Source organism: Aspergillus pseudodeflectus (genome assembly GCF_044049435.1).
Source record: "Aspergillus pseudodeflectus strain CBS 756.74 chromosome Unknown BJX68scaffold_59, whole genome shotgun sequence".
Classification (NCBI taxonomy): Eukaryota; Fungi; Ascomycota; class Eurotiomycetes; order Eurotiales; family Aspergillaceae; genus Aspergillus; species Aspergillus pseudodeflectus.
This window is the reverse complement of record NW_027263835.1, coordinates 64,859-90,782: the sequence shown is the minus strand read 5'-3', so window position 1 is coordinate 90,782 and position 25,924 is coordinate 64,859. Positions and strand designations below refer to the sequence as shown.

General features: G+C 49.2%; 10 protein-coding genes across 10 annotated transcripts; 5 read left to right on the top strand and 5 right to left on the bottom strand.

Moving 5' to 3' along the window:
• Positions 1 to 28: 28 nt before the first annotated feature.
• Positions 29 to 2,825, bottom strand: BJX68DRAFT_174067 (cleavage polyadenylation factor subunit MPE1). Its single transcript, XM_071037100.1, has 4 exons — positions 2,260 to 2,825; positions 1,888 to 2,185; positions 1,734 to 1,834; positions 29 to 1,675 (listed from the first exon to the last, which is right to left on the bottom strand). Exons 1-4 carry the CDS (start codon positions 2,429 to 2,431, stop codon positions 363 to 365), a joined length of 1,884 nt encoding a protein of 627 aa, XP_070894437.1. The 5' UTR covers positions 2,432 to 2,825; the 3' UTR covers positions 29 to 362.
• Positions 2,826 to 3,485: 660 nt separating this feature from the next.
• On the top strand, positions 3,486 to 5,631 carry BJX68DRAFT_174124 (imidazoleglycerol-phosphate synthase). The gene is made up of 3 exons (XM_071037101.1): positions 3,486 to 3,768; positions 3,848 to 5,296; positions 5,348 to 5,631. Exons 1-3 carry the CDS (start codon positions 3,646 to 3,648, stop codon positions 5,435 to 5,437), a joined length of 1,662 nt encoding a protein of 553 aa, XP_070894436.1. The 5' UTR covers positions 3,486 to 3,645; the 3' UTR covers positions 5,438 to 5,631.
• Positions 5,632 to 5,842: 211 nt separating this feature from the next.
• On the bottom strand, positions 5,843 to 7,174 carry BJX68DRAFT_258183 (deoxycytidine monophosphate deaminase; the record flags this gene model as incomplete). Its single annotated transcript, XM_071043487.1, has 6 exons — positions 5,843 to 5,944; positions 6,006 to 6,093; positions 6,149 to 6,281; positions 6,334 to 6,695; positions 6,759 to 7,086; positions 7,153 to 7,174. 6 exons carry the CDS (start codon positions 7,172 to 7,174, stop codon positions 5,843 to 5,845), a joined length of 1,035 nt encoding a protein of 344 aa, XP_070894435.1.
• Positions 7,175 to 8,242: 1,068 nt separating this feature from the next.
• BJX68DRAFT_271251 (putative autophagy ubiquitin-activating enzyme ApgG) lies at positions 8,243 to 10,692 on the top strand (the record flags this gene model as incomplete). Its single annotated transcript, XM_071046911.1, has 7 exons — positions 8,243 to 8,433; positions 8,521 to 8,629; positions 8,686 to 9,407; positions 9,468 to 9,612; positions 9,661 to 10,128; positions 10,178 to 10,540; positions 10,600 to 10,692. 7 exons carry the CDS (start codon positions 8,243 to 8,245, stop codon positions 10,690 to 10,692), a joined length of 2,091 nt encoding a protein of 696 aa, XP_070894434.1.
• Positions 10,693 to 10,888: 196 nt separating this feature from the next.
• On the bottom strand, positions 10,889 to 13,639 carry BJX68DRAFT_258180 (FtsJ-like methyltransferase-domain-containing protein; the record flags this gene model as incomplete). Its single annotated transcript, XM_071043486.1, has 6 exons — positions 10,889 to 11,056; positions 11,110 to 11,505; positions 11,560 to 11,586; positions 11,767 to 11,914; positions 12,233 to 13,299; positions 13,355 to 13,639. 6 exons carry the CDS (start codon positions 13,637 to 13,639, stop codon positions 10,889 to 10,891), a joined length of 2,091 nt encoding a protein of 696 aa, XP_070894433.1.
• A 403-nt stretch (positions 13,640 to 14,042) lies between these two features.
• BJX68DRAFT_258179 (OST3/OST6 family protein) lies at positions 14,043 to 15,225 on the top strand (the record flags this gene model as incomplete). The annotated part of the gene is made up of 4 exons (XM_071043485.1): positions 14,043 to 14,387; positions 14,437 to 14,534; positions 14,605 to 14,960; positions 15,044 to 15,225. The coding sequence occupies 4 exons, from the start codon at positions 14,043 to 14,045 to the stop codon at positions 15,223 to 15,225; spliced, it is 981 nt and encodes a 326-aa protein (XP_070894432.1).
• Positions 15,226 to 15,776: 551 nt separating this feature from the next.
• BJX68DRAFT_258178 (Rft protein-domain-containing protein) lies at positions 15,777 to 17,577 on the top strand (the record flags this gene model as incomplete). The annotated part of the gene is made up of 3 exons (XM_071043484.1): positions 15,777 to 16,537; positions 16,588 to 17,433; positions 17,487 to 17,577. The coding sequence occupies 3 exons, from the start codon at positions 15,777 to 15,779 to the stop codon at positions 17,575 to 17,577; spliced, it is 1,698 nt and encodes a 565-aa protein (XP_070894431.1).
• Positions 17,578 to 17,587: 10 nt separating this feature from the next.
• On the bottom strand, positions 17,588 to 19,178 carry dbp3 (RNA-dependent ATPase DBP3; the record flags this gene model as incomplete). The annotated part of the gene is made up of 3 exons (XM_071046910.1): positions 17,588 to 17,744; positions 17,803 to 17,874; positions 17,932 to 19,178. 3 exons carry the CDS (start codon positions 19,176 to 19,178, stop codon positions 17,588 to 17,590), a joined length of 1,476 nt encoding a protein of 491 aa, XP_070894430.1.
• A 198-nt stretch (positions 19,179 to 19,376) lies between these two features.
• Positions 19,377 to 21,703, bottom strand: BJX68DRAFT_245758 (replication factor A subunit protein RFA1). Its single transcript, XM_071041551.1, has 6 exons — positions 21,572 to 21,703; positions 21,340 to 21,494; positions 21,199 to 21,289; positions 20,603 to 21,143; positions 19,655 to 20,550; positions 19,377 to 19,602 (listed from the first exon to the last, which is right to left on the bottom strand). Exons 1-6 carry the CDS (start codon positions 21,610 to 21,612, stop codon positions 19,512 to 19,514), a joined length of 1,815 nt encoding a protein of 604 aa, XP_070894429.1. The 5' UTR covers positions 21,613 to 21,703; the 3' UTR covers positions 19,377 to 19,511.
• A 116-nt stretch (positions 21,704 to 21,819) lies between these two features.
• Positions 21,820 to 24,919, top strand: BJX68DRAFT_245753 (ubiquitin-specific protease UBP14). The gene is made up of 6 exons (XM_071041550.1): positions 21,820 to 22,014; positions 22,077 to 22,144; positions 22,197 to 22,337; positions 22,400 to 22,673; positions 22,727 to 24,422; positions 24,473 to 24,919. Exons 1-6 carry the CDS (start codon positions 21,984 to 21,986, stop codon positions 24,615 to 24,617), a joined length of 2,355 nt encoding a protein of 784 aa, XP_070894428.1. The 5' UTR covers positions 21,820 to 21,983; the 3' UTR covers positions 24,618 to 24,919.
• The last annotated feature ends 1,005 nt before the right edge of the window (positions 24,920 to 25,924 follow it).

The window sequence follows — 25,924 nt, the reverse complement described above, 5'->3', positions numbered from 1 at the left end:
TTGATGAAACAAGGTTGAATCAACAAGCTTCGAGGAGGTTCTCAGGGAGAATGGTGATGAGTGAAGTGGCACCGCTCTTTCCAGACTGTCATCTGATCAAGATGTTATTGCCTCAGGCAACAAGGCACCCCGAATCTGCTTTCTGCGCACGACGTCAAAATCATAGCATACTAGTATTGAATCGCTAGTGTTCTAGGAACAAATGCTATTTACAAGTATATGGATACATTAATCGTGCGCGCACAATTTAAACATGCGATTAAAATCGCGGAGAGCCACCGACTCTTCTAGATGCTGAAAGGTAGCCAACGACAGGCTTGACGTAGCCTCCAAAGCTCAGTCGGATCATCATGCAGGAGTATTTAGAGTTCTCGGTAATCGCTTGGTCTTACTCTTCGGTGTCTGGCTTGATGTCGCTGAGGATTTACGGGCTGGCGGAAATACGGAGAATCCTCCTCGCGGGAAAAGGGTGTGCTGAATGTTGTTCGCTGTTGGTTGGAAAAATTGCCAGCCCCTGCCCCTTGCCCAAACCCAGCATTGTTATTCTGTGCCATGGGCCCGGGCATTTGAGGCATCGAAAAGATGTTCATTGAGGGCTCCCCATTACCTGTGAACGCAGCGGGTCCACTGAAGCCATTGAGTGCCGCTCCGTTAACGCGATTATTGTACATCCCGTTCTGGAGCGCATCGAAGTTCATCATGTTCATTGGATTCCAGGTCGGGTCCATATTAGGCGGGAAACCGTTGGGGGGGAATGCCATGGGGTTAATGAATCCCATTCCTTCGCCAAATCCATTTGGAGGGAAAGCCATCCCAGGAAAGCCTACGGGCGGCATGAACCCAGGCATCCCAAAAGGCATCTGTTGGCTGAAGGGCGGTACCTGATGGCCCGCTGAATCCTCCTTCGTTTGCGGTTGCGATGTCTCAGCTGGCGGTTGGCTCTCATCCGATTTCGGTTTCTTCAAAGACGAGTCGGGCGTTGAGTTGCCAGTCATTGCATCAACAGGAGGCTCTTCGGCAGGCCTTTTCTTCGTATTGGTCGTCGACGACGGCGAACCGCCTTTTCTTTCCCTGGAGTCGCCGTTGGGGTCGGATGCCCTGTTGCCGAGCTGGTCGTCTTGCGGCGTCTGCTGTTTCTCCTTCTCCTTCTTTGAATCTGCTTTTTCGGCCTCGTATGCTTTTATCTTTGAAGCAGCTTCATCATCGGCAGTGAGATTATCAAGTAGGACGCCCTCTGTCCCGCAGCCAGGGCATACGAAATCGCTCTCAATCAATGCATTTGTTATACAGTCATTGCAGTAAGTTTTGTGACAGCAGGGTGTTTTTGTGGGTTCTAAGAACATCCGCTTGTCAATCGGGCACTCTAACCCACGGGCTTGTAGTTCCCTGCTTTGTTCTGCTGCTGCCGCTTCAGCTGCCGCGGCTGCGGTTGCTTTGACTTTCTCTTGATACAATTCCCAGGCCGCATTATCGGGTTTAGTAATGATAAAGTCGCCATCAGCATTGACCATAACGCCAGTGTTGCGGAGGTCCTCGCTGGACCCGTCGAGCAGGAGGGATTCTGGCTTCTCAACCTTTGTTTGTAGAGACCGAGGTATACCAGTCGACCGTTTCACCCTGTACTTGCCGTCAAACTTCGGGTCATTATTCGTTGGGCATGCTTGAATCCAGTGGCCTATGATACAGCATGTCAATATCCTATAAGCGGTTTTGAGGTTCAATATTGGACGTACCCTTCTCGCGACAGCGATAACAAAGATACCCTGGCGGGGGGGGATGGTCTGGGACGTTTAGAGGCTTGCCTCTGCCGCGACCAAAGGGAACGGGCGTAGCACTATACCCATTCATCAGCATGAGAGTCCAACGGGAAGAATAGTGTATACATACTTGGCCATCTCTTGTTGTTGCTCTCGCCATTGGTTCGCCTGAAGATTAAAAAGTGCGTTGATTTTCTCCTCTTCCGTCTGGGCATTATTCAGTTCTTGAACGCCATTGCCGGCTGGTTGGGTGGAACTGGGTGCCCGGTTTAACACCGACTGGTCGCTGCGAGGGGCACTGCGGGCATGAACCGGCATCTTCCCGGACACGTAACGAGCAGCACCTCCTTTCCCTGGCCGTGATGCAGGAAGTCTTCGGGCAATGACAGATGTAGAGCGCGGTATGACACTGGTGTCATCGTCGTATTCTGAAACAGTCAGAGCGTTAGCTTAGGGCAAGTATGAACAAACAAATGCAGTGACAAAGTCGTGGGCGTCTCACCTTCGCCAGTATCTTCGTTATAGATGGAAAGCTCAAAATCAGTCCCGTCACCGAGTCTACTTTGATTGATGATTTCCCGCTTCAATTCGAAGACAGAGATACCGGTGCCATCAAAAGTGACCCTTGAGGGTTCTCTTTGAGACTTGAACTTGAAGTGAACAGAGGATGACATTGTATTGAATTGAATGTCCAATGGATGTGTGAAGTAATTAGATCAAGCTTAAGCGGTTTAACCACTTTCACAGATGAAGGATACAGGTAAAGCAGGTTGAAACAGCAGAAACAAATGTTAAGAGGGTAGGGTAGCAAATAAAAGTTGCGATCAATGGCACAAAGGGGAAACTCTGTATAAAACCTCTGACATCAACGTCTTAGATGTGGCGATGATATTGCTTGAACTCGTAAAACAAAAGAGCTTGTTTCACTGGTGCTGGCGCAGGGAGGTCCCAGATCACTGCATACAAACAAGGAAATTGCAGTCGTTCGGTACGACTACAAAACAAGCAGCAAATCTGTGGCGTTGAGGTGTGAACTGCAGTGATTGTCCAGAGACTCCGGTGAAGTCCTTCGGCCAAACGAGTAGCCCTTGATCCCGTAAACCAGCCGGGTATATATGACAGCGCCTCGATCCTGTGGCCGAGATAAATATACCAACAAGGAGGTTCGAAAGATCGATCCTCGGAAGATATTGGAGAAGTGGGGAGGAAACAGAATTGAAAATGGGCCAGGAGAGGCCTACGGCGGTCTTCAGGAGTGGTACGAGGGAAATGACACAGAAGAGATGTAATCGAACCGTCAGGACTGGCAGGAGATTATGAACTTGAGGTCGATTGCATATTTCGACAAAGCGCAGTACACAGACCAAAAGGGTCCTCCTTGATGAATGAAGAGTAACAGTTGTTCTTTGTTGAGAGCGCGCGGAAGGCGTAGGTTCTCCGTAGACAATAGTGGCAAGGCTACATCATGTGACACCATTAGGCTGATTGAGATTCAAGAAACAGCTCAAACAATGCGCCTGCTTCCATTCCGTGTTGTACCAGCAGTACCCAAAGCACAAAGGCAGTAGTCTTTGGACTATGGTACTAATCAAGAACCCACATGATACTTTATATAAATCAAGCCTTGATCCCTCTTTAATCTTTCTTTTGTACGCAACCAGCATGCTGGCCGGATCCCCCTCTTTCCGCCTTTGAGTCTCAGAAAAGAAAAGTCTTAGTATGAGTCAGCCCCTCTTATCCCACTTCGGTGGGGTTAGTTGGAAAGATATCATGGCACGGTACCGAGTCATATAAAAGTCGAGAACAAGCCATCGGGTTTCGACATTTGTGTTTTACTATACTTCTCCTTGGTCACCACTGTTGTGACCGGAATTGAACAATTGCCACTATGCCCACTGTCCATTTGCTCGACTACGTCGCTGGAAATGTGCGCTCCCTGGTCAACGCTATTAACAAAGTAGGATATGATGTTGAGTGGGTGAGATCACCCAGTGATCTGAAGGATGTCGAGGTATGAACATTTCTGGCTGCTTGGGATGCTCTTTGTTCTTTTTCTCCATTGAATGTTCCACTAATGCAGAAATCTACAGACACTCATTCTACCGGGAGTTGGTCATTTCGGCCATTGTCTTTCTCAACTTTCGAGCGGCGGTTACCTAGAACCCATTAGACAACACATAGCCTCGGGAAAGCCATTTATGGGCATTTGCGTTGGTATACAGGCTCTCTTTGAGGGCTCCGAGGAAGACGCAAACGTTCCTGGCCTTGGAGTCGTCCCAGTCAAGATGCAAAAGTTCAACGCGAAAACGAAGAGTGTCCCTCATATCGGCTGGAATTCTGCAACTAATACGCGGATCAGTTCTTCTGGAGGCCAGAGTTTTTACGGTCTCAATCCAAGCAGCAAGTACTATTACGTTCATTCTTATGCTGCGCTATACGAACCGGGCGTCCTCGAGCGCGACGGCTGGTTAGTTGCTACAGCAAAGTATGGGGAGGAAACGTTTATTGGCGCGATTGCGAGGGACAATATCTTCGCCACTCAGTTCCATCCCGAAAAGAGTGGACAGGCCGGTCTGCGAACCCTCCGCGCCTTCTTGAACGGTGATAAATTGCAAACCCTCGCATCAGATGATTCGACTCGTACGGAAGAAAAGAATGGACTTACTCGCCGGATCATTGCTTGCCTTGATGTCCGCACAAACGACGCTGGCGACCTTGTCGTCACGAAGGGCGATCAGTACGATGTTCGGGAAAAGGATGGTGCAGATGCAGGAGGCCAGGTGAGAAACCTAGGGAAACCGGTGGACATGGCAAAGAAATATTATGAGCAAGGGGCCGACGAGGTCACGTTTCTGAACATCACGTCCTTCAGAAATTGCCCGGTGGCTGATCTCCCGATGCTTGAAATCTTGAGGAGAACATCAGAGACCGTCTTCGTGCCTTTGACGATCGGGGGCGGCATCAGGGATACCGTGGATACAGACGGCACTCACATACCGGCGCTCGATGTGGCGACAATGTATTTCAAGTCAGGGGCTGACAAAGTCAGCATCGGCTCGGATGCTGTTATCGCCGCCGAAGAGTTTTATGAAGCTGGCGAGGTTCTTTCCGGCAAGACGGCTATTGAAACTATCTCAAAAGCTTATGGTAATCAGGCTGTCGTTGTAAGCGTTGACCCGAAACGCGTATATGTGACCAAGCCAGAGGATACAACACACCATACAATTGAAACAAAACACCCCAATGCTGCTGGGCAAACTTTCTGCTGGTATCAGTGCACCATCAAGGGTGGTCGGGAGACGCGTGACTTGGATGTTTGTCAATTGGTGAAAGCTGTGGAAGTCATGGGGGCCGGAGAGATCTTGCTGAACTGCATCGACAAGGACGGAAGCAACAGCGGGTTCGATCTAGAGCTCATAAACCTCGTCAAGGCTGCGATAACGATACCGGTCATTGCTTCCAGCGGAGCAGGCGTGCCCAAGCACTTTGAGGAAGTGTTCGAACAGACAACGACCGATGCCGCTTTGGGTGCTGGAATGGTACGTATATTATTTATCCTTGTCATCACCACAAGACTAACGGGGTCATAGTTCCATCGCGGTGAGTATACCGTTGGTGACGTGAAAAATTACCTCGGTAGCAAAGACTTCCTAGTCAGGCGGTTCGAATCTGATATCTGAGCGGACAACCTCCTGTATAGAAATCTGCGTCCTCGCCCGGACGTAGTGATGATATATTAGAATGGGAGCTTCAAGATCGGATGCAGTCTTAATGGGGCACTGTCACAAAGTGGTCGGCCGAAAGTAAACCTTGACAGGAAGTGACTCTAGACGCAGGATAATGCATACCTTAACTTGGATGCTACTATACTAAGGCTCAATCTGGTAGTCAAAGTAAATCTTCGGGGCACTTTCGAACATGGTTGGCAGATATTCAGCCAGATCCATTTTATGCCGGCTTACTTCGCCCTGGCGTAAGTTACTTGCATCTCCTCACTTGCTATCAGGGTTTTCCTCGATCATTGAACGTCGAATTCCCATTTATTTTCCTTCTGGGTCTTCGAGGTAGATGAGACCATTCCGAGGCTACAGGCTGTCAGCATCGGCTAGTGCCAGGCAAATATTGGGCCTCCTTACGGGAGAAAACTGTCTTAAACGTATGCCTGCCGCTTCAAGAATTGCCGCACTCTATTCAATGTCAGTTTGCGTTCACTCGAACGTCCTCTCGAGAGTGTCAAAAGTGACTCACATCCTTATCCATATTATAGCTTTGCGAGTACACGACCTCCGAAATTCCAACCTGTGCAATCTTGACAGTACAAGTCAGGCAAGGGCATCTTCGTTCGGTAAATTAGCCTACGTGCGTTGGTTCAAGGAAAGGCATACTCTTACGTGTCGCAATACAAAATTGAGCCTTCTCGTATGCGCTCCCTCCCCGCCTCCAGCAAGGCGTTTTCTTCAGCATGGAGGCAAAGGCACGTCGACAGGCCAACTCCTCCTCCCTCACCACGGTTGCATCTCGGGCCTAGCAGAAATATGAATATGTTATCTTCCTCACTACTTCAAAGGGGTCATACATCCACCCTCGTTGCAGTTTTGTAGGTGCCGAGGGGTTCCATTATAGCCGGTACTGATAACGCGGCGTTCTCTGACAAGAACGCAACCTACTCGGCGTTTCATGCAGTTACTTCGTTGTGCGGCAAGAGACGCGAGTTCCATGAAGTACTGATCCCAGTTTGGGCGTAGGCGTTGTTCATCGGCTAGCTTGAGCGCCTTGAGAGCGGCGTGTAGCTCATCCAGGGACGATGATGAGTTAAACAGGCGGAGTTGCGCTCGGTCGGTGAGGACTGCACGACCGACATTTTTCTCGTAGAGTTGCTTGTCATTCCAGAGAACGAATTCCTCGAGGTGCGGGGCTTCGAGTTGGTTTTTTTCACATCTCGAGCAAAGATCAGCAAGCCCTTTCACTCAACGGCCGCAACGGTATGCTGTAATTACTCACCTTTCCGCGAAGCGCTTCCATCGCAGGCTGACCGGTGCATCGACGCTCACCAGGAGGAAAAATGGGCGCTGCAGGAAACGGTCAAGGGTCGCAACATTCCAGCTGTGTGTGGTGACCCAGTGTTCTTGCCATCTCTTCGTAGCGAAATCGAGAAGGGATTCGGCAGTATCAAACTCCAACCGCGAATCCTGATTAATTGTAAGGTTTATGTGCTGTAGCCGGGGATCACGGGCGGTATGGGAGACGCCGTCGTTCTTCAATTCGAGAAGTCGGAAGCCTTGGTGTTGGATTAAATACTCTGCAACGGCATGCTTTCCGGCGCAGATACCTTGAGGGTTAAGCATCTGTTAGCCTTCTCTTCAAGCCAACGCTGAGGGTCTGCTAAGCAACCAACCTCCACTTAGGCCAATGAGCATTGTTTATTCGTGGCCGGGCCAGGATACACTTACGAGACGACTCGTATGCGGCCGATAGCTGATTTGAATCGGATCGCCTGGAATGAAACGGGAGAAGAAATAGCTATACTGATTGCGACTGTCTGCTGGAGTTCAAATGGCGATTGGGTAAAAAAAAAGTGGGGTCTTGACGAGTTCACGCTGCACAGGTACGTACGGCGACAGACAGGGGTTAATCGTACGATTAGTAGCTCTAGAGCACCATACTGCCCCGAGGGCGTGTCGAGCACTTCAAGGCTTGATTTTTGTTGTACAACGACTCTTCTTGTACTCTGTTCTAACCTGTAGGGTTCGGGGTTCGGTGATTAATGCCATATACTAGTACCGGAAGAAGAACTTGGGGCAAAATGGCACGGTATGAAACTATCCTCAGATCGACGTAGATACCAATAAACATGACCTTGGTTGCCGAGGAGAGGTTTGATGGAGATCAAAGGTTCTGATGTAGGTTGTTGGCGGCTCATTGCTCTTGGTATGCAACTGAATTTCAATCCTGTACGTTGCCCCGGCACACTATATTACTGCCCTTTTGGAGGTAGAAGATAGCAGTAGTATGGTACCACGAGTAGGGCATTCATCATCTGCTTTCCCCTTCTGACTCTTGTGGGATCCCTTGCAATCAGGTTGTTCCACATTCATCTACGGAGTATGGATGCCGCTTGAGGCTGGAGAAGTCATGCTACCAGATTAAGTGACGTAATGCGCGGGGTACGCCTGCCTCTGTCAGACGATTTGACCGCCGCCCCATGGGGCCATAGATAGGTCGTCCATGAATGATGGTTGAGCATGTCCCAGGGTCATTTATCATTCCCCTGTTATATCCAGCCGCCGCGTACCATCACGCGCTGGGCCTTTTCAAAAGAGAGGCTGCGGTCTCCTGGCGATCACTATATAATTAAGCCGATCTACCCCGCCTGGTGTGCACCGTACATCACCCCGAACCTACCAGCTATATTACTAGCATGCCTAGTACAACCCCACTGTAGCTACCAACGACCTGGTGCCTTCGACCATCGAGTAGCTACAACCATGCAATACACACCATTTGCCTCCGACATAGAGCTTCCGTTCTACAGTGCGCTGGCGTCGCTGAAGATCAATCATGACAAGCTCGACGACTCCGCGCGTAAAGTCCTGGGGCTCTACGAGGTTCGCCCGGTAGACCCTCCGAATGCCTCTTGTCGGATGCAAATACATGCAAGTGCCCTGACTAGCGATGAGTAAGTCTCAAGCCTTCTAGTATTCTGAGTGCCGTATTCGGTCAAGTTATATGTCAAGCTAACTGCGATTTGATTACTACAACACAGGGTGCCCACAACCCTCTACCGCGCCGAAGGAATCATAAAGAATGTCAACACCATAGAAGAGTATTCAAACACTGACAAAGTGGGAATGCTCCAGCAGTCCGGGAAAACGGTCAGTACAAGTCAAGATGTATTCTTGGTTGACGAGGCTGATTCCATCCCTTCTAGATCTGGGATGCCATCAACGACGGCACCATCTATTCCTGCCCTTCTCTCCTATCTTCATTCATCATCCTATCATACGCGGACCTTAAAAAGTACAAATTTCATTACTGGTTCGCATTCCCTGCCATTCATTCCGACCCCCCCTGGGTACCCATCGGGGTGGCGGATAAGGGAGCAGACCCGAGCTCCGTTGGGACACGACATGCACAGCCCAAGAGTCTCGCGAGCACCGAGAACTCAGCCCTTATTGATTCAGTACAAGTTTGGTCTGAAGAGGTTGACGCACGCCAACGAGGGTTCTTTTTGGCTCGAAGGATTAAAGCCGACAACAGTGATGGTGTTTCCTGGAACATTGCCCCGCTTTCTAGCTTTGAGGACGGCTTCTTCAAAGGCGCAGCCCCGGAGGACTGTTTCACCTGCTTCGTTGATCCTTCAAATTATGATGAGGCGCCTGGCTGGATGTTGCGCAATCTACTGGTCCTGGCAAGGCGACGGTGGAAACTTTCAAAGATACAGATCATGCGCTACCGCGAAGGGCCGTCTCAGCGAGATCATGGCCGCAGCCTCGTGATGACACTCGCATTGAAGGGATCAGGAGCCCCAAAGCCCATCGAAATATGCGACGCGAAAGACGAATTGCCCAAGGTCACCGGGTGGGAGCGAAATCTGGCAGGCAAGCTAGCAGGGAGATTCGTCGACCTCACAGAATACTTAGATCCAAAGAGGTATCGTAGTCCCGGGAACATGAAGCACCCATAATACTAACCATACGTTTTGATATTCAGACTCGCCGACCAGTCCGTTGACCTCAATCTCAAGCTAATGAAATGGCGGATTAGTCCTAACCTAGAGCTTGAGAAGATCAAGGGTACAAAATGTCTTCTACTTGGAGCTGGGACCCTCGGAAGTTATGTTGCTCGGAATTTGATGGTACGGATATTGATTTTCCTTGCCGATTCATTGATGCTAATAGGTTAGGCCTGGGGAGTAAAAGAAATCACATTCGTAGATAGCGGAACTGTTTCTTTCTCCAACCCCGTACGGCAACCACTCTTCAATTTCACAGACTGTCTCGACGGCGGCGCGAAGAAAGCCCTACGGGCGTCCGAAGCCCTGGCAGAGATCTATCCGGGGGTCAAATCTGAGGGCCATGTGCTCTCCGTACCAATGGCCGGCCACCCTGTATTGGACACGGAAAAGACACGATTAGAATTCGAAAAGCTCAGGAAGCTCATAGACGACCATGATGCGATCTTCCTCCTAATGGACACACGAGAGTCCCGCTGGTTGCCGACAGTAATGGGAAAGGCGGCGGGTAAAATTGTCATGAATGCAGCGCTAGGGTTCGATACATTCGTTGTGATGCGACACGGTATTGCGAATGACAAAAATCCGGGGGAAGAACTAGGATGTTACTTTTGCAACGATGTCGTTGCTCCCATGAATGTGAGTTATCATCTGAAGCTGCTTTGAACTTGGCTAAAGCATTTCGAAGTCCCAAAAGGACCAAACACTCGATCAACAATGCACAGTTACACGACCCGGAGTAGCCGCTATAGCTTCGGCTCTTTTAGTCGAGCTGCTTGTCTCAGTCCTCCAACACCCCCAAGGCGCAGCTGCAAGGGCACCACAAGCCCAGGATCGCGACCGACAGGACCACCCTCTTGGTGTCGTGCCGCATCAGATCAGAGGGTTCCTCTCCACATTCGAGAATGTCTCTGTGGTTGGGCGGAGCTACAAATGCTGTAGCGCGTGTTCCGGGAACATCATCAACGAGTACAGGAAAGAAGGGTGGAACTTTGTGCAAAGGGCGCTGAACGAAACTGGTTATGTCGAAGAACTGAGTGGCCTTAAAGAGGTAAGTTGCTATCTCTTTTACCCTTCTGTGGCTGGCCCAATTCGTTGATCATTTTGAAGGTTCAAGAAACTGCAGAAGCGACGTTGGCCGACATCGAGTGGGATGAGGATTCTGAACTAATGGAGACATCACGAACTGAAGACTCAGCATGAAATTAAATGCATACTTTAGCAGGCACAGGCTCTGGATAAGATAGAGTCCGTTATCACTTTGAAACCGCTAAGGGGACGCAAAGACTTCTTCCTTTGTTGCCCGCGGTTTACGGTCGAGGCCAATGAAGAAGGCTTCCTTTGATTCCTAGAGACGACGTTAGCCGAATGATAATGCGATATATACCAACCGGTAATCTCATACGCTGCGCGACGACTCTGGCTTGATTCTGTGTACTTTGTGAAACAATAATTTTAGTTGCTTCTCCAAATCCTTGTCCTCAGCTCCCTGGTAGAATTTGCAGACGAAATGACCACCATTCTTGAGAACCTCGTAGCTGAACTCTAAAGCGGCACGGCACAGGTCCTGTTAAGTGTCATTATATTGCGACGCTGGATATATCGGACAGGGAAGCTTACCATACTGCCAGCGTGGTCTCTGAAAGACATTCCGCTGGTGTTCATCATCCTGTTGTAGGGATTACTTAGACTTCTCTTCCAAAATCCAGCGGTTTGAGTCCAGGGAGCAGACATATCACTAAGAACTACATCCACCGTTCTTTCATTACTGATATCATCAGTGAGATGTAGATCACCGGAAGAGTTTGCGTCCACTATAGACTCCAGAATCCCTTCTCGGTTGTCGGTATACCGAAGTCGACCCCTCCGAGGATCACGCACGAAATCCCGGACATAAGCTTGCACTTCAGGGTCCAGGAAGTTCCCTTGTATAGTGGAGACACCTTTTGGCGGCTGGCTTGGAATTATATCGACACCGAGGACTCTGCCATTGGGCTGGGTTCGCGTCATGGCTACCTGGCAAATAAAATTAATAAAGCAGCCAATTGTTTAAGGATGATGTGTTCGTACTTGAGACCAGGATCCTGGAGCATATCCCTTCATTCGGTGGTCTAGGTGTTAGCGGATATTTTCTGTTTCGCGAGATGAAAGCCTTACTAGATCGACCACGGTTTGGCCCTTTCTAAAGAGGCGATATTTCTCATCTATCTAAGAGTGGAGAGAGAAAGAATGTTAGATGTCTTCCACGTCATTAAAGCACAACCGAGCTTCAAATACCTGCAGAAGCTTGAATGCAGCCCGGCTTTTGAGGCCTTGCACTGCTGCTTCACGAGTAAAATGATCCTTGAGCTGGCGCGCCTGCCACCGTTTAGATGAGGAAAGCCTTTTTTGTAGGATCTGCTGCAATTGACAAATACACTTGATCCTCTTAGAGGGCCACAATGGTAGTATCAACGCCATGACCAGCAGCCGAATATTATTCGATGAACATGTCCAACGATCTCGGAGCGTGCCAGGTGCGACTGGGAGTCTGGGGCGGTTCCTGGGGGTCTTGGCATATCCACAAAAGCTCAATAATGTTGAATGGCTGGAGTCTAGAAAAGGCTAAGCTACAGTAGCTAGCTACTTCTGAAAATGAGTTGATATGATGCTAGTATCATAATGTCTAGACATACTAGAGATTACCAAATTCAGTACTAACTGACCCTAAAACCGTTTCTTGTCCCGTTTTAGAGGTGAGAACCCAGCAGGCCCGGTGAACGCGCGGGCCCCTGTTAGATTTGTCTGTCCTGCACCAACAAGCTTCCGCCCTGGCTTCCTGCTATCCTGTAGAGGGTTGTGTTCCTCATCATCATCGAATAAGCTCCTGTCCCGTTGCAAGCCCAGTTTGCGTTTCTTCTGCGCAGCTTGTTTTTGTCCCAAAGGGTGAGAGAGTGAAAAGCTGGATTCCCTAGCCTTATCAGGACCGTCGAGTAGACTACGCTTTTGTGCAATTTTGGGCTTTTTGGCAGCGGCCGTCGTGGAGCTTTCTCTGTCTGGCTTGGAAGGCTGTTTCGATGCTGTGGGCGAGCTATCACGGCGCCGTGCATGCTTAGATAGGTCAGGCAGTTTCTGATGGCTACCTCCACTCTGGGCTTCATTGAGTTCATCATCGGAGCTCATTGTCGAGTCTCCAAGGCTAGTCGTGCGATTCAGGAACGGCGTTATTGAAAACGACGATTTCTCACCCGGCATCGTGGGAATATGTTTTTGTTGTTTTTGTGCACGGACAGCTCCCGGAGTGGCAACATTTAGCTCGGAGTGCAAGCGACTGGCGGTCCCTCGAAGAGGAACGGTGGTGGTTCGCTCTGAAAAGATTGTCTTTTTAGCGCTGCTTCGATTGTTATGAGGCTGCGGAGAAGAGAACGGTGCGTCGTCCCTGGCTCCTTCCAGATTCTTGCTAGTGCCCTCAGGTTTGCGAACAGCTGGGGCTTGATGCGCTATCTGTTGTCCGTGCCGTCGTGCCAGGTCAAGTTCTCGCCGCGCTTCCTCCAGCTTTGTGGCAAGACTCGTGGTTTCCTCCGTTTGTTGGGATCCTTTGGCTAATGTACGCTCATGTGCACGTTTTTCGGTCTCAAGCTGGACCTCGAGCACGTTCAGCTGCCGGGTGAGAGCTTGTTTTTCCGCAAGGAGCGCATTGGCGGAAGTATTCTGGGATCTCAGCCTCTCGAGCTCTAACTGTATGGTCGACACTTCTTTGGAAAGTCGGACTTTTTCTGCTTGAGTTCTTTGAAAATCCGAAGCAATGGCATTCAAAGATGCAAGTTCACGCTGCAAGAGATGTGTCAGAAGATTCGTATTAAGGTATGGCGCATGCGCCACGTACACGCAGAGCCTCTGCTTCACGCGATGATGTTTGGACAACATCCTGTAAGCGTTCAAGTTCCCTAATGGCGGTGTCAAGCTGAAGTTGGGCGTCCGCCTCGGCCTGCCTAGCCCGTGCTAGCTCCTGGTCTGTCCGGTTCAACTGCGATTGTAAACTTTCGTTCTCTATCCGGAGAAGAAGCTTCTCCATGCACTGCACGCGATCGCGCTCGGCATCTAGAAGCTGTGCTGTACGCATATAGACTTGGTCATACTCCCTCTCAAACCGTGCTGTTGCGAGGGCCATCCGATACTAGGAAATGCGCGGCGCGTCAGTCCATGTCATGTTTGCATATGAAGATCGACAACAAGGCCCCTACATCCTCTTCGGCCACAAGTTCCGGCGCCTGCGTAAAGAGCTCCATATTCGCGCGCTATTTGTCTTGAGTAGAAATCCGCTGAATCATAAATGCGATGTTAATGGTGCGATGCCAGCCGCGAACGACAAGGGGGATCAGCAGCTCCGCAGTATGGGAAGCAAAACAACAGCAGTGGGGCCGCCGCGCGTAGTCACGTAGTGGTGGTAGTGGACACCTATATGCCGCCGCTTGATGATGTTCCTCCAACCATTATTTCACTCTTTCACGTTTCAATGCATTGAGTCGCTTCGGTGGGCTTTTGAACGATTATTGTACGGATTATCCGTCAAGATGAAGCTCTTTACTCTCATCCCCTCGCTCCTCTACCTCATCTCCGTCACTTTCGCTGCCTCGCCAAGTGTTGACAAATTCGAGCGCTATCAGTCTATCTCTCGTCTTGCGCCCCTCCAGCTGGATGACTCCTCTTATGATGATCTCATTGCAAAACCCCGTGACTATTATGCGGCAATCATCTTGACGGCAATGGAAGCTCGGTTTGGCTGCGCTCTTTGCCGAGATTTTCAACCCGAGTTCGATCTGATCGCCAGGAGTTGGAACAAAGGCAACAAGCCCGACGACCTGAAACTGCTTTTTGGTACCCTCGACTTCACCAATGGCAAAAACACTTTCCAAAAAGTATGCATTGAAGCTACTTTTGAAAAGCCCCGGCTAATAACAGAAACAGCTCATGCTTCAAACTGCTCCCGTACTTCTTGTTTTCCCTCCAACAGTCGGGCCATACGCGAGAGTTGATGACAGTCCATTGAGATTCGACTTCAGCGGGTGAGATATAGCCCTACAAGGGTGCTATGCTGATGATTACACTTGACTGACTACCTTTGCTTTCCATAAGTCCAATCTCTGCCGACCAGGTGTACGCCTGGATCAGTCGTCATCTTCCTGATGGACCAAAGCCGCCCCTCGTCCGTCCAATCAACTATGTGAGAATCATCTCAGGTCTCACAATACTCATGGGCGCAGTAACTCTATTTACCGTACTCTCACCTTACGTACTTCCCATTGTACGAAACCGGAATCTGTGGGCTGCCTTTAGCTTGATTGCCATTCTTCTGTTCACAAGCGGCCACATGTTCAACCACATCCGCAAAGTGCCTTATGTGGTTGGGGATGGAAAGGGAGGTATCAGCTATTTTGCAGGCGGTTTCTCGAACCAATTCGGGATGGAGACCCAGGTTATTGCTGCTATCTGTAAGTTGCCTGCGCTCCGGTGCTTGTAGGAAGCGGATTTTCAGAGCTCGTGGGGCGCATACATACTAATTGTACTGCTATAGATGCCGTCTTGTCTTTTTCCGCGATTGCGCTAGCTATGAAGGTTCCCCGTATTGCAGACAACAAGTCGCAGCAGGTGGCTGTTGTTATTTGGGGAGTTGTGCTGCTCGGGACATACAGTTTCCTCTTGAGTGTCTTCAGGGTGAAGAATGGGGGATACCCCTTCTTCCTACCTCCTTTTTAGGTCACCTAGCGCTTTACAGCGACCTTTCGTCCGAAGCAGAGCTTGATGTTTAACAGCCCTCATGTCCGCTTGTCATCAACAAGGTTTATCCAAATATTCTGTAGGCTCAAAGAAGCCGCTCGGAAGCCGTGTCGTGCTCGGCTCAGAGCATCTGAGTGGCCGAGTGGTCCATCAGATTATGGGAGAACAGGGCCGGAGGCGTACGACGGTTTTAGGGCTGCTGGTATCGCAGGGCGTCACTGCGACGACAGAGTAGTACTAAACACAAAACGCATTTTGCCGATACCACAAGGCATAAATTCAAACCTGTGGATAGTCTATCAATAGAACAATCGCTGTAGATATCAACATTTTCGGATTGTAGAGCGGAATCAGTGTAGCGTTGATATCGCGGATGCTTTTGTTGGGTCGTGCCGCCTCGTCCCGCAACAGCGAAGCTCAGGGTGTCCTTTTCATACTTTACATCTTTCGTGGAGGGGACCCGAAAACATAAGGAAGGGCGAAAATACCAGCTGTCACCCCTCCTAAGCAACACATCGCTTTGTCTGGCCATGTCACATCAGATGGGAAATTCCAGCAACATGCTGGCATCGGCAATGTCTGGGGCCACTTCGCTGATAATTATTCAATTGGCCTCCAGGCTGTTCATTTTCGGCTCAAACCAAGTGGTTTTGAGGAGCTTGTCGCCCTCTACCTTAGGAGTTTCAGCGCAACTTGAGTTGTTCTTGATCACAATCCTATACTTTTCCAGAGAAAGTATACGAGCAGCTATTCAGAGGCAGCCTTTACTGCCGCCAACAGCATCTTCCACTGGTACAATCCACGATGCGAGCTTGTCAAGCCAAAAACAGAATGGACTGGAAGCCCAAACCAAACTACTCCAATCGACAGTGAACATGTCCTACCTAAGCATCGTCATGGGCGCTGTAATGGCAGCGACGTTTAGTGCGTTATACGCACACTTTGCTTCCAACGAAGTTGTGAAGACGCCATTCTACCACTGGAGTGTAGCAGTTACGGCTATTGCAGCGCTCATTGAACTGAGCTCCGAGCCATTCTTTGTCGTGGTACAGCAGAATATGCTCTACAGTAAGAGGGCAGCTGCTGAGATATGTGCTGCTTTCGTGAAAAGCCTAGTTACATGTGGCTTATCCATATGGGCTGCTTGGTCGGGCCGCAGCCTCGGAGTTCTGCCATTCGCATTGGGTTACCTGTCCTATTCGATGGTGCTATTTTGTGGCTACTTTCTAGCTGCAATGCATATGTCAGGGGTTCGGCATTTCTCGTTCTTGCTTTCCCGTATCGAATCAGTGTAAGCCAGTCGATCCCAGAAGTATTGGAGCAGAGATTTACGTTTCCTAGTGACAACGCCGAATACCTCTCGAACAGGTTCTCAAGGCTACTGATTTCAGTATCCGCAAATGTTTTTCTGCAGTCCGTCGTGAAGCACTTGCTAACCCAAGGGGACTCCATGATCCTGGCAGCCATGACGACCTTACAGGACCAGGGTATTTACTCGCTCGCTTCGAACTACGGGGGACTGCTTGCTCGTATCCTATTCCAGCCTATCGAAGAGAGCAGTCGAACAATCTTCTCGTCTCTTCTCAGCTTCAAAGGAGCCAAGGGCTCGGACAGCAACATTCGGATAGCCAAGGTACACCTGCTTAATGTGATGCGAGGATACATGATGATTACGGTCCTAATAATCCCCTTGGGTCCAGCCCTGGCCCCGAAAGCACTTCATATTCTAGGCGGGCGGCGCTGGACTGTGCCAGAAGTGGATAGTTTACTCGGGTTGTACTGCTATTACATCCCCTTCCTGGCCTTCAACGGTATTGGTGAAGCATTCGTATCATCAGCCGCAAGCCCGGCTGAGCTTCGAAACCAAGCCGCATGGATGGGGCTGTTCTCGGCGTGCTTCGCTCTGGCAGCCTACATATTCCTAGCGTTTGGCGGTTTGGGCGCCCACGGTCTGGTCTATGCCAACGTCGTGAATATGTTCATTCGGATAGTTTGGAGCTTTAGCTTCGTCCAGCGGTTCTTGCGTCGGCAGAACATTGATTTAGTGTTCAAGGAGTTCGCTTTGCGACCTCAGACCTATGCTGCCGGGGCTGCGGTGACTGCCATGTTTTCTGCTCTGAAATCCAATATCGATTCTTATGGAGACATCCTCCCGTTTGGCCTTGGGGGAAGCTATGTTCTTCTGGTGTAAGTTGATTAGTCCGTGGCAAGAATAGGTTCTAATCTACCGATCCATATAGATTGTATTTCGAGAGGGAGCACATCATGAAACATTACACCAAACTCCAGGAAGCCGTCAAATCCAAAGTTACGAGGTCCAAAACCGACTAAACATGCCGGTTTAATCGTCAAAGGTTATTTTTGTGGCTGTCTTGCCCGGCTCGACATCCTTAAAAAACGCGCCATAAGCGTCATGTTGCTTCTTCTTCACAGTAGAACCAAACTTGAGTAGATCTTCCGGTACATCTTGGTTCGCAGCTTTCAGAACGTTGATTAACCTATAAACGTTCAGTGAATGTTCGAGCTATTGGATAGTGAATGTCTATTTCCACTTACGCGCCGGACTGAGCCTTGTCAGTTTCTGTGAAAAGAGTGATGGCATGTCCATCGGCCCCAGCACGCCCAGTTCTAGAGAGAAGAGTACATTAGCCAAGGACATTATGCAGAGGGGACCAAGTATCTTACCGGCCAATTCGGTGTACATAATCCTCAACAGTGAGGGGAAACGTAACGTTAACAACCAATTTCACATGAGGTATATCGAGACCACGAGCGGCCACATCAGTAGCAACGAGAACAGTTGCGGCACCTGATTTGAAGGCCTCGAGACTTTTAAATCTCTCCTGTTGGCTCAGGTCGCCGTGGATGCCAGCGACCTTAAAGCCTTTGGCCCTTAACAGCCGTTCGACACGCATTGCTTCCTTTTTGTATAAACAGAAGGTCAAGACTTTATCTGTCCCTCGCTGGTGCTTTTTTAGTATTTGCACAAGCCTCTGCTCCTTTTCGACTGGTTTGACAACCTCCACAACCTGTTTGATTCTGCTGTTCGCCCGAGGATCTGAGGATGGCTCACCACCGATAGTGACAGTGACAGGTGAAGCCATGAATGACGATGCAAGTTCTCTCACAGCAGGGGGCCATGTTGCAGTGAACATGACGGTCTGACGCTTGGAGACCGGCATTGGAGCGATTATATCCTTGATATCCTGTTCGAACCCCTTGTCCAGCATACGGTCTGCTTCGTCCAAAACGAGATACTTAACCTTACTAAGATCCAAAGAGCCGTCGTTTTGAAGATCCTTCAGGCGGCCCGGCGTCGCCACGACAATAGAAGCAGACTTCAAGGCCTCGCGCTGCTCATCTTTTCGCACACCACCGAAGATACAAGCGACCCGCACATCGACAGAACCCGCATATTTTAGAAGCTGGTCGTAAATCTGCATTGCAAGTTCTCGCGTCGGAGAGATGATTACCGCGATTGGTCGGCATGGCTTTTGTTTGCTCTGCTTCTTCCTCAAATCTAGCACCTTTTTCAAACAGGGTAAACCAAAAGCCAAGGTTTTCCCACTTCCCGTCTCCGCAATTCCGATCACATCGCGGCCAGCAAACAAGAGCGGCCATGTCGCTGACTGGATAGCGGTTGGCGCGGGAAATGCAACCAAAGGGGCGTACAGTTCAGGATCGCTTGCGGGGAGAAATGAAAATGAGATAATGGGTCGTAGGGGGGAAGCGTCGGGTAAGGAGTCCGTAATCTTGATAGAATGTTTGGAGAGGAACTGGTCGATCTCCGCCTGGGGAACATTGTCCAGAGCAGGAGACTGTAAGTAAAGAGGCGCCTTGTCTTGAGAATCATCATCTCCGTGTTTTGCGCTCTTTGACTTCTTGCTCGGTTTAGAGTCCCCAGACTGACCTTGACGGTCTCGCTTCGCCATATTTTCCTGTTCCCGGTTGCGATCGTAACGAAAAGGTTCGTAAGGCCTGGCAAGGAATTCTTCAAAGTTTTTCGAAAAGCGCCTTTTTTTTTTATTTTGCTTTCGCTTTCGCAAAGTGGACCTAGAACTAATTTTCTGAGCCAATTATCTTGTCCGCTCAATCTTGGCAGGAACTTGAACCGCCGGGGGCGGATCCTCTCTGGAGAAGCCAAGTCAGAAAGTACCTACACTACAGAGGTTGTTGGCAGTCAGCGCTTGATGAATATCCGCGCCACGAGGGAAAATTGCAACAAGAAAACAAGTGCCGATTGCCCTACACGATGGAAATCACGACTAGATATGGTAGCTATCTATCAAACTTGCAAGACGAGACGCCTCCTCTGAGTAATTGACCGGGTTTGCATATGAAACTTGGTAGCGAATACTGCGCGGCGAGCAATTAGCATTGTAGTGTATGTTGGGCTACATGGACTCACCGTTGTTGGTCCCCGTAGTGATCCGTCTTCGCTCGGCACTTGAATGTCCAGGTGCGGCAGTTAGCATTCTGGAAAATCTCATCAATTGTCTTGGTATCATTCTGCTGCATTTCCATCAACTGATCCGCGGTTATCCCCATCATCATTTTGCCGACATCATCAAAGCAGCTGAGCCAAAGCTGGCCGGTATGGTCGCTGACACTGATGGACATTATGTACCGATATTCTGGGCGTGGATGAGTCTTATCGCAACGTTCGCAGCGCCATTGGCCGGGGTCAAGTTCGGTAACCTTCTTATTGCAACCTTCGGATAAACAAGCAGGATAGCACATGGTATCGCGCTTGAAATAGGTGACGGTAGCTCTGAGTGAAAAGTAGGCTGGTTCCTCCGACATTCCCAACAACTCTTCCTGAACTTGGGCAACTGTCTTGAACTGGTCGGGCCTCGTAGAGGACATTGTTGCAGCAGACATGCGGTCATAGGTTGCAAACGTCTCAGACCTACCTTGCGCGTCATACCAGCCCTTGAGTCTATGAGCTTCTTCGATATCAGGGTCGACTGTCACCGAGCCTGAGCTGAGTAAACTCAAACTTCTGCCGCCAAAGTCGGATACTTTCACCCCCTTGAAGGCAATAACCGACTCTGGCGGGGTACCAAAGCTCATCGCTGTATTCCCCCAAATAGTCAAGCGAACAGAATAGCCCGTGTTGTCCACTAGAGTAAGGTCACGCTTGTCGTAAGGCTTTTGTGTTGACTTTGACCGAATCTGGGTGGTTTCCCCGACTTCCTTTAATACTCCTATGACATCGATTGTGGTGTCTTTTTCGACAGATTGCAAATCCCCAATCGTAGTAAAGTTGAAACGTACTTGGGGAACGTCGTTCTGGTCCTCTGCCTATACATCCAAGTTAGCCAGCCCCTTTTCGATATTTTTCATGTCTGCCCACCTTCTCAACAATGGTATCTCTTTCAAATGTAAGTTCGTAGTCGTTGTTAAGATTCGTAAACTGCTTCTTAGCGATTGCAACACGGCACGGGCTGGAAATGTAGTAAACGCCGCCCTCCTGAAAAAGGTCATAGAGAGCAGTGCATTGGTCGTTGAATGCGGTAGCGCGTATCTCACCACTGTCGTCAAGTAGGTTGACACTGAACAGCGTGCCATCGCCGCTCCTTCCATGCCAGGTTTTAATGGCAGACTTGCTCGTACAGCGGGCTTTGATTGTCCACTTATGGGCATAGGGGGAGAGCGCTTCGATGGGATAGATCGTAGCCGATGCAGAACCCTGCATAGGCCGCACTGTCTGGGGTTGAGGATTGACACGTTGTGCTGCATTCTGAGCCTTGGCTCCATAAAAGCCGTTACTAGATATTGTCGTGGGCTGCGGCTTCTCGTCTTCCTCAAGTTTGTTTTCCAGTGGTTTAGGTTCGCCGATCTTTTCTGCCTCTCCTAGCTCACTCAGAACCTCCAGGTCGAGTATTATGAGGATTCTAACAGAATCATATGGTCAGCAACTTGAAGAACCGTATTGGGCGAAAGGTATACTTTTTGCCCTTTACAGAGTTAGCCTGGAAGGATTTCAGCCTCACGAAGCATCCTTTGCGAAGCGAGCCATCCGTCACAAAATGGTTTGCCTCTGAAGACTGTTAGCGACAGGCATCTAGCTTTATTGTTCCATCAACTTACGGATTGCAAGCATTGTCTGGACATAATTAGAGATATCGCTAAACACAACACGGAAGCGTTCCTGATGATTGTTTGCTTGGGGCGGTAGTGGCTTGACTTGAACACATTGAACTATGGGTTCCCGGAACTGAGGCTTTGTATCATCGAATATGCCGCTAAAATGCAATTAGCAAGTGTGACAACAAGGTCAAACGCAAAGGGTGGAAGGAATATGGACAGAAAGGAACGTTACCTGAGTGCTCCTACGGAGATATGCGATGCTGGCGATGCCATGGCGGATATCACACAAGGCCTATTTGAATGAGTTTTCGGTCCTCAGGATTGTGGTCGATTACGTTGAGAGTGATGTTGAGGTGGTTGTGAGGATGGACGCGCTCCGCGACGGGAGAAGGACGCGTTAAGTGGCTCAAATGTCAGACCCCACCTTGCTTCGACCACTACCTTGCCCCGCCAACCGATCAAGCGTCATCCCTCCAGGCAGAAAGACCTGCATGAGGTGAGCTCCTTTTGTCAGCCCCATTACGCCAAACCTTTAATAAATAGTTTCTTTATAATCCTGGACACTGACTACGATTCCAAAGATCCGCTTGTCTCTCTTTCTAGATACACTAATCACACTGCATCGCGTCTCACACGGTTATAAAATGGCACCCTGTCTCCATTCGGGTGCACCAGGTTCGTCTGGCACTTGTGTCCCGCTGTTTTCACTCAGACTAATACGGTATATTTGGCTCCAGACCTACTGCCTCCGTCAGCTTCTCAGGCTGTATATCGAGAAGACTGCACCCAGTGTTTCGATTCCATCGTCCGTCCTTCATCCCTTGCCCTTTCAACGTCATAAACTTACATGCCCTCAGGACGACGAGCCCGGGCTCAATGTTTGCCTGACCTGTTTCAATGGTGGATGTACTGGGCCACGAGACCACGCTCGCTTACACTTTGAACGTTTTGGACACCCTCTCGCATTAAATATCAAAAGGAGGCGTAAAAATGTCCAGGTAGGCCGCCATCATTTCGTTTCAGCAAGAGGCAAGCGTCGGGAATCGCTAAGGATAAACAGCGAGAAGAGCCACCGCAAAAGATCTCGAAGCTTGCAATCACTGCGGAGACAGATGAAGATCGTTACGATACGAGTACCCAGGTTGTTTGCTATATCTGCAACCAGGATAATGTTGAGAAATCAAGTGGCAAGCTTCAGGTATTGATTGACGGTGTCATGAATGCTACGACATTCTCCAAGAAGGAGGAGATAAAAGCATGGGAGCAAGAATTCGTTCCTTGTGAACATACCATTAGCTTGGTTCAACTGGATCCTAAAAGGGACGAATCACAAGGTACTTCAACTATCATGGGCCGACATGCGTTCAGGTTTAACTCAACTACGCAGATCTCAATCAATGCTCAATGTGTGATCTGAAGCAGAACCTCTGGTTATGTCTGATATGCGGAAACCTTGGTTGCGGCCGCAGCCAATTTGGGGGTACCGGGGGCAATTCACATGGCCTCGCTCATTTCGAAGCGACATCTCACGCCGTTGCAGTGAAGCTGGGCTCAATAACTGCTGACGGCTCGGCGGATATCTACTGCTATAGGTGCAACGAGGAAAGGACCGACCCCGATCTTGCTACACATCTCGCTCATTGGGGAATCAACCTAGCGGGTCGAGAGAAAACGGAGAAGAGCCTGATGGAAATGCAGGTTGAACAGAACTTAAAGTGGGATTTTTCGATGACTGCTGAAGATGGTCACGAACTCAATCCAATTTTTGGGGAGGGGCTCACTGGCTTGTCCAACCTGGGAAATAGTTGTTACCTTTCCAGCGTTGTCCAGTGCCTCCTTGATCTGCCAGAATTTCAACGCAGATACTATCATCCCGGCGAACAGCCGCCTTTTTCCGAGATGCCAGCTGCAGATTTTGAGACCCAGCTACGGAAATTGGCGGATGGGACACTCTCTGGCCGGTATTCTCGACCAGATAAGAATGCGTTGGCTTCCTGTGAATCACATGACGTTTTGCATCAGAGAGGCCTGGCGCCATCGATGTTCAAACATCTTGTTGGCCGCGATCATCCTGAGTTCTCCACCATGCGGCAGCAGGATGCTTTTGAGTTTCTACTACATGTCTTCAAGCACGTAACGTTATCGAAACATCCTGCTGGCTTGGATAATCCTGTCGACTCCTTTAAATTCTGCTTAGAGCAACGACTGCAGTGCGATAAGTGTAAGAAGGTCCGCTACAGGCTGGACGAGCAAGACAATATCTCGATTCCGGTGCCCGCTCGCCGTATTGGGTTTGCAGATGATGCAGGACACAATACTTTGTTCGAGCCTGTGACCCTCTTCGACTGTCTGAATGTTTTTACTGCCGAAGAAATTGTTGATCTCCGTTGTTCATCTTGCAATAGCCAAGAAAGGTTTTTGAAGCGTTCGTCCTTCAGAACGATGCCGGCACAACTGGTAATCAATGCGCGGCGTTTCGAGCTCATTAACTGGGTACCCACGAAGCTTGACATCCCGGTCGAAGTCAATGATGAGCCCATTGATTTAACACCCTATCTTTCCACCGGGCCAAAAGTTGATGAAGAGATTCTCCCCGATGATGAAACCTCGGGTGGTGGTTTCGAAGCGAATGCGGACCTTCTAGGGCAGCTGCTCGGAATGGGATTTCCCGAAGTCAGGTGCGAGAAGGCCCTCTACTTGACAGGAAATTCCGACATGGAAGCTGCGATGAATTGGCTCTTGTCACACATGGATGATCCTGATGTAGACGAGCCTATTCATAAAAAGCAGCATCCGGAGAATGCGTCCGGCCCCGCGCAGGATCCGGTCAAGATAGCTCAATTGAAAGAGATGGGAATTGACGATTCGCGTGCCAGACGAGCATTGGCCGCAACAGGCGGCGATATCAACCGTGCAATCGATTGGGTTTTCAGTCACCCAGATGAGATAGCCGATTCTATCGAAGACTCACAGCCCAGTAGTAACCCTGGCGAGCAAGCAAGGATACCTGGTTTTGATACAACACCGGCAACTTATCAGCTGCGATCGATCATATGCCATAAAGGGTCGTCGATACACGCAGGGTAAGTGCACCTATCCGACTTTCACTCGGCTCGTTCTAACTGCGTAGCAGGCACTATGTGGCCTTTGTGCGAAAGCAATTGCCCGGAAAACCCGGTCTTTCGTGGGTGCTATTCAACGACGAGAAGGTTGTGGAAGTGGACGACGTGCAGGAGATGAAAAAGTTCGCCTATCTGTACTTTTTTTCCAGGGTCTAGATAAAGGTCGGTCTCCTGTTGCGAGCCCCGGATCTGCCAGCCGATGGCAGTAATCATGTCAACTATGGTAAATTCTTTACCCTATACCGCAGTAGTTCTCAACTTGGCATATAAGTGACTGTAGGGTTAATGTCACAGCGGGTGCCTCAGGCAGTCCCGACAGGAGGCCGCGCGACCGCCGCTCGGGATCTGGCCTGATTAGGCCTAACCCCTTTCGGTCAAATCCCGAATGACTCTCTTGGCATCGCTGTACATAAAAGACCCCTGGGAATCGCTTCTGAATCAATTAGCATACAGCTCCTCCTTCCTCTTTCGTACATCCTTCGTAGCTCGACATCTCGTTGCTTGCTAGGACCTCGCCGCTTACAGGTTAATGAGTTTATGCGTGATTATCTGGTGTGTGGTCATAATATAAGGTCCCTGGCATTTGTAAGGTTGCAAGTAGTGTGAAAGGTAGTAAGTAATATGGGTAAATAGACGTATTAGCATAGTCTAATTCTGTAAATGTTATGAGGATAATTGTGTGGAAGGTTACTAAGAACTATGTAGGGAAAGAGAGTTTTGGAAACTATTAAATTTAGGAACTATCCTAGGAGTTATATTACCCTTATATAACTAGTATTATAAATATAGTGCATTTATTACTAAATAAATAATAATGTTACAGAAGGTTGACCTCTTGAGCCTTCCTATACCTTAGGATTATGTTGACCTAAGCCCTAATAATAGATTAACTTACTTGTTGGAAGACCGGTCCTTGTCTTCCAAAAGGGGTTTAGTGCCTTCACGTGCGATCCTTTCCTATATAGGAAACAGGTTCTTCTAGCTATTTATAAAGGTCCTTGGCCCTTTGGAGGTTTGCAAGTAGTGTGAAAGGTAGTAATGAAAGTAGATAGCTTGTCACAATAGGTTAATTCCAAGAATAAGGATCTCATAGTAGATTAACACTGGCTGTTAGAATCAACCCCTTGCGAGCAGAGGAAGTTCCCTGTGGGCTTAGTCAGCCCGCAGGCTGACTAAGGACTATGGGTTGCCAGTATCCAAGTACATTCGCGAGTGCCTTACACTATTTCTTCCTCCTTCACTAATCATTTAATAGAGAAATTAATAAATTATTATTCTAATTATAGCCCTTTTATTAGGTTATAAGCGCCTTCTTAAAAAGCTATTAGTATTTTTATCTTCTCTATATCATGACCTTTTAATCTATCTATTTTTTTATTAGGTAGACCCTAATATTCACTATATTATTATTAGTGCTAGAGAAGACTAGACTATAGTATTACCTATTCTAGAAGAGATATAGA

What these genes read in the sequence shown, in the direction of transcription:
- BJX68DRAFT_174067 (XM_071037100.1), bottom strand. Translation starts at nt 2,431, where the DNA reads ATGTCATCCTCTGTTCACTTCAAGTTCAAGTCTCAAAGAGAACCCTCA. An exon ending in CAACAACAAGAGATGGCCAA is followed by an intron (nt 1,835 to 1,887) that starts GTATGTATACAC and finishes GAATGGGTATAG; the next exon opens with TGCTACGCCCGTTCCCTTTG. An exon ending in TTATCGCTGTCGCGAGAAGG is followed by an intron (nt 1,676 to 1,733) that starts GTACGTCCAATA and finishes GCTGTATCATAG; the next exon opens with GCCACTGGATTCAAGCATGC.
- BJX68DRAFT_174124 (XM_071037101.1), top strand. Translation starts at nt 3,646, where the DNA reads ATGCCCACTGTCCATTTGCTCGACTACGTCGCTGGAAATGTGCGCTCC. An exon ending in GTGATCTGAAGGATGTCGAG is followed by an intron (nt 3,769 to 3,847) that starts GTATGAACATTT and finishes AGAAATCTACAG; the next exon opens with ACACTCATTCTACCGGGAGT. An exon ending in CCGCTTTGGGTGCTGGAATG is followed by an intron (nt 5,297 to 5,347) that starts GTACGTATATTA and finishes ACGGGGTCATAG; the next exon opens with TTCCATCGCGGTGAGTATAC.
- BJX68DRAFT_245758 (XM_071041551.1), bottom strand. Translation starts at nt 21,612, where the DNA reads ATGGCATCGCCAGCATCGCATATCTCCGTAGGAGCACTCAG. An exon ending in ATCTCCGTAGGAGCACTCAG is followed by an intron (nt 21,495 to 21,571) that starts GTAACGTTCCTT and finishes ATTGCATTTTAG; the next exon opens with CGGCATATTCGATGATACAA. An exon ending in GAGATACCATTGTTGAGAAG is followed by an intron (nt 20,551 to 20,602) that starts GTGGGCAGACAT and finishes TTGGATGTATAG; the next exon opens with GCAGAGGACCAGAACGACGT.
- BJX68DRAFT_245753 (XM_071041550.1), top strand. Translation starts at nt 21,984, where the DNA reads ATGGCACCCTGTCTCCATTCGGGTGCACCAG. An exon ending in TCTCCATTCGGGTGCACCAG is followed by an intron (nt 22,015 to 22,076) that starts GTTCGTCTGGCA and finishes ATTTGGCTCCAG; the next exon opens with ACCTACTGCCTCCGTCAGCT. An exon ending in GGGTCGTCGATACACGCAGG is followed by an intron (nt 24,423 to 24,472) that starts GTAAGTGCACCT and finishes ACTGCGTAGCAG; the next exon opens with GCACTATGTGGCCTTTGTGC.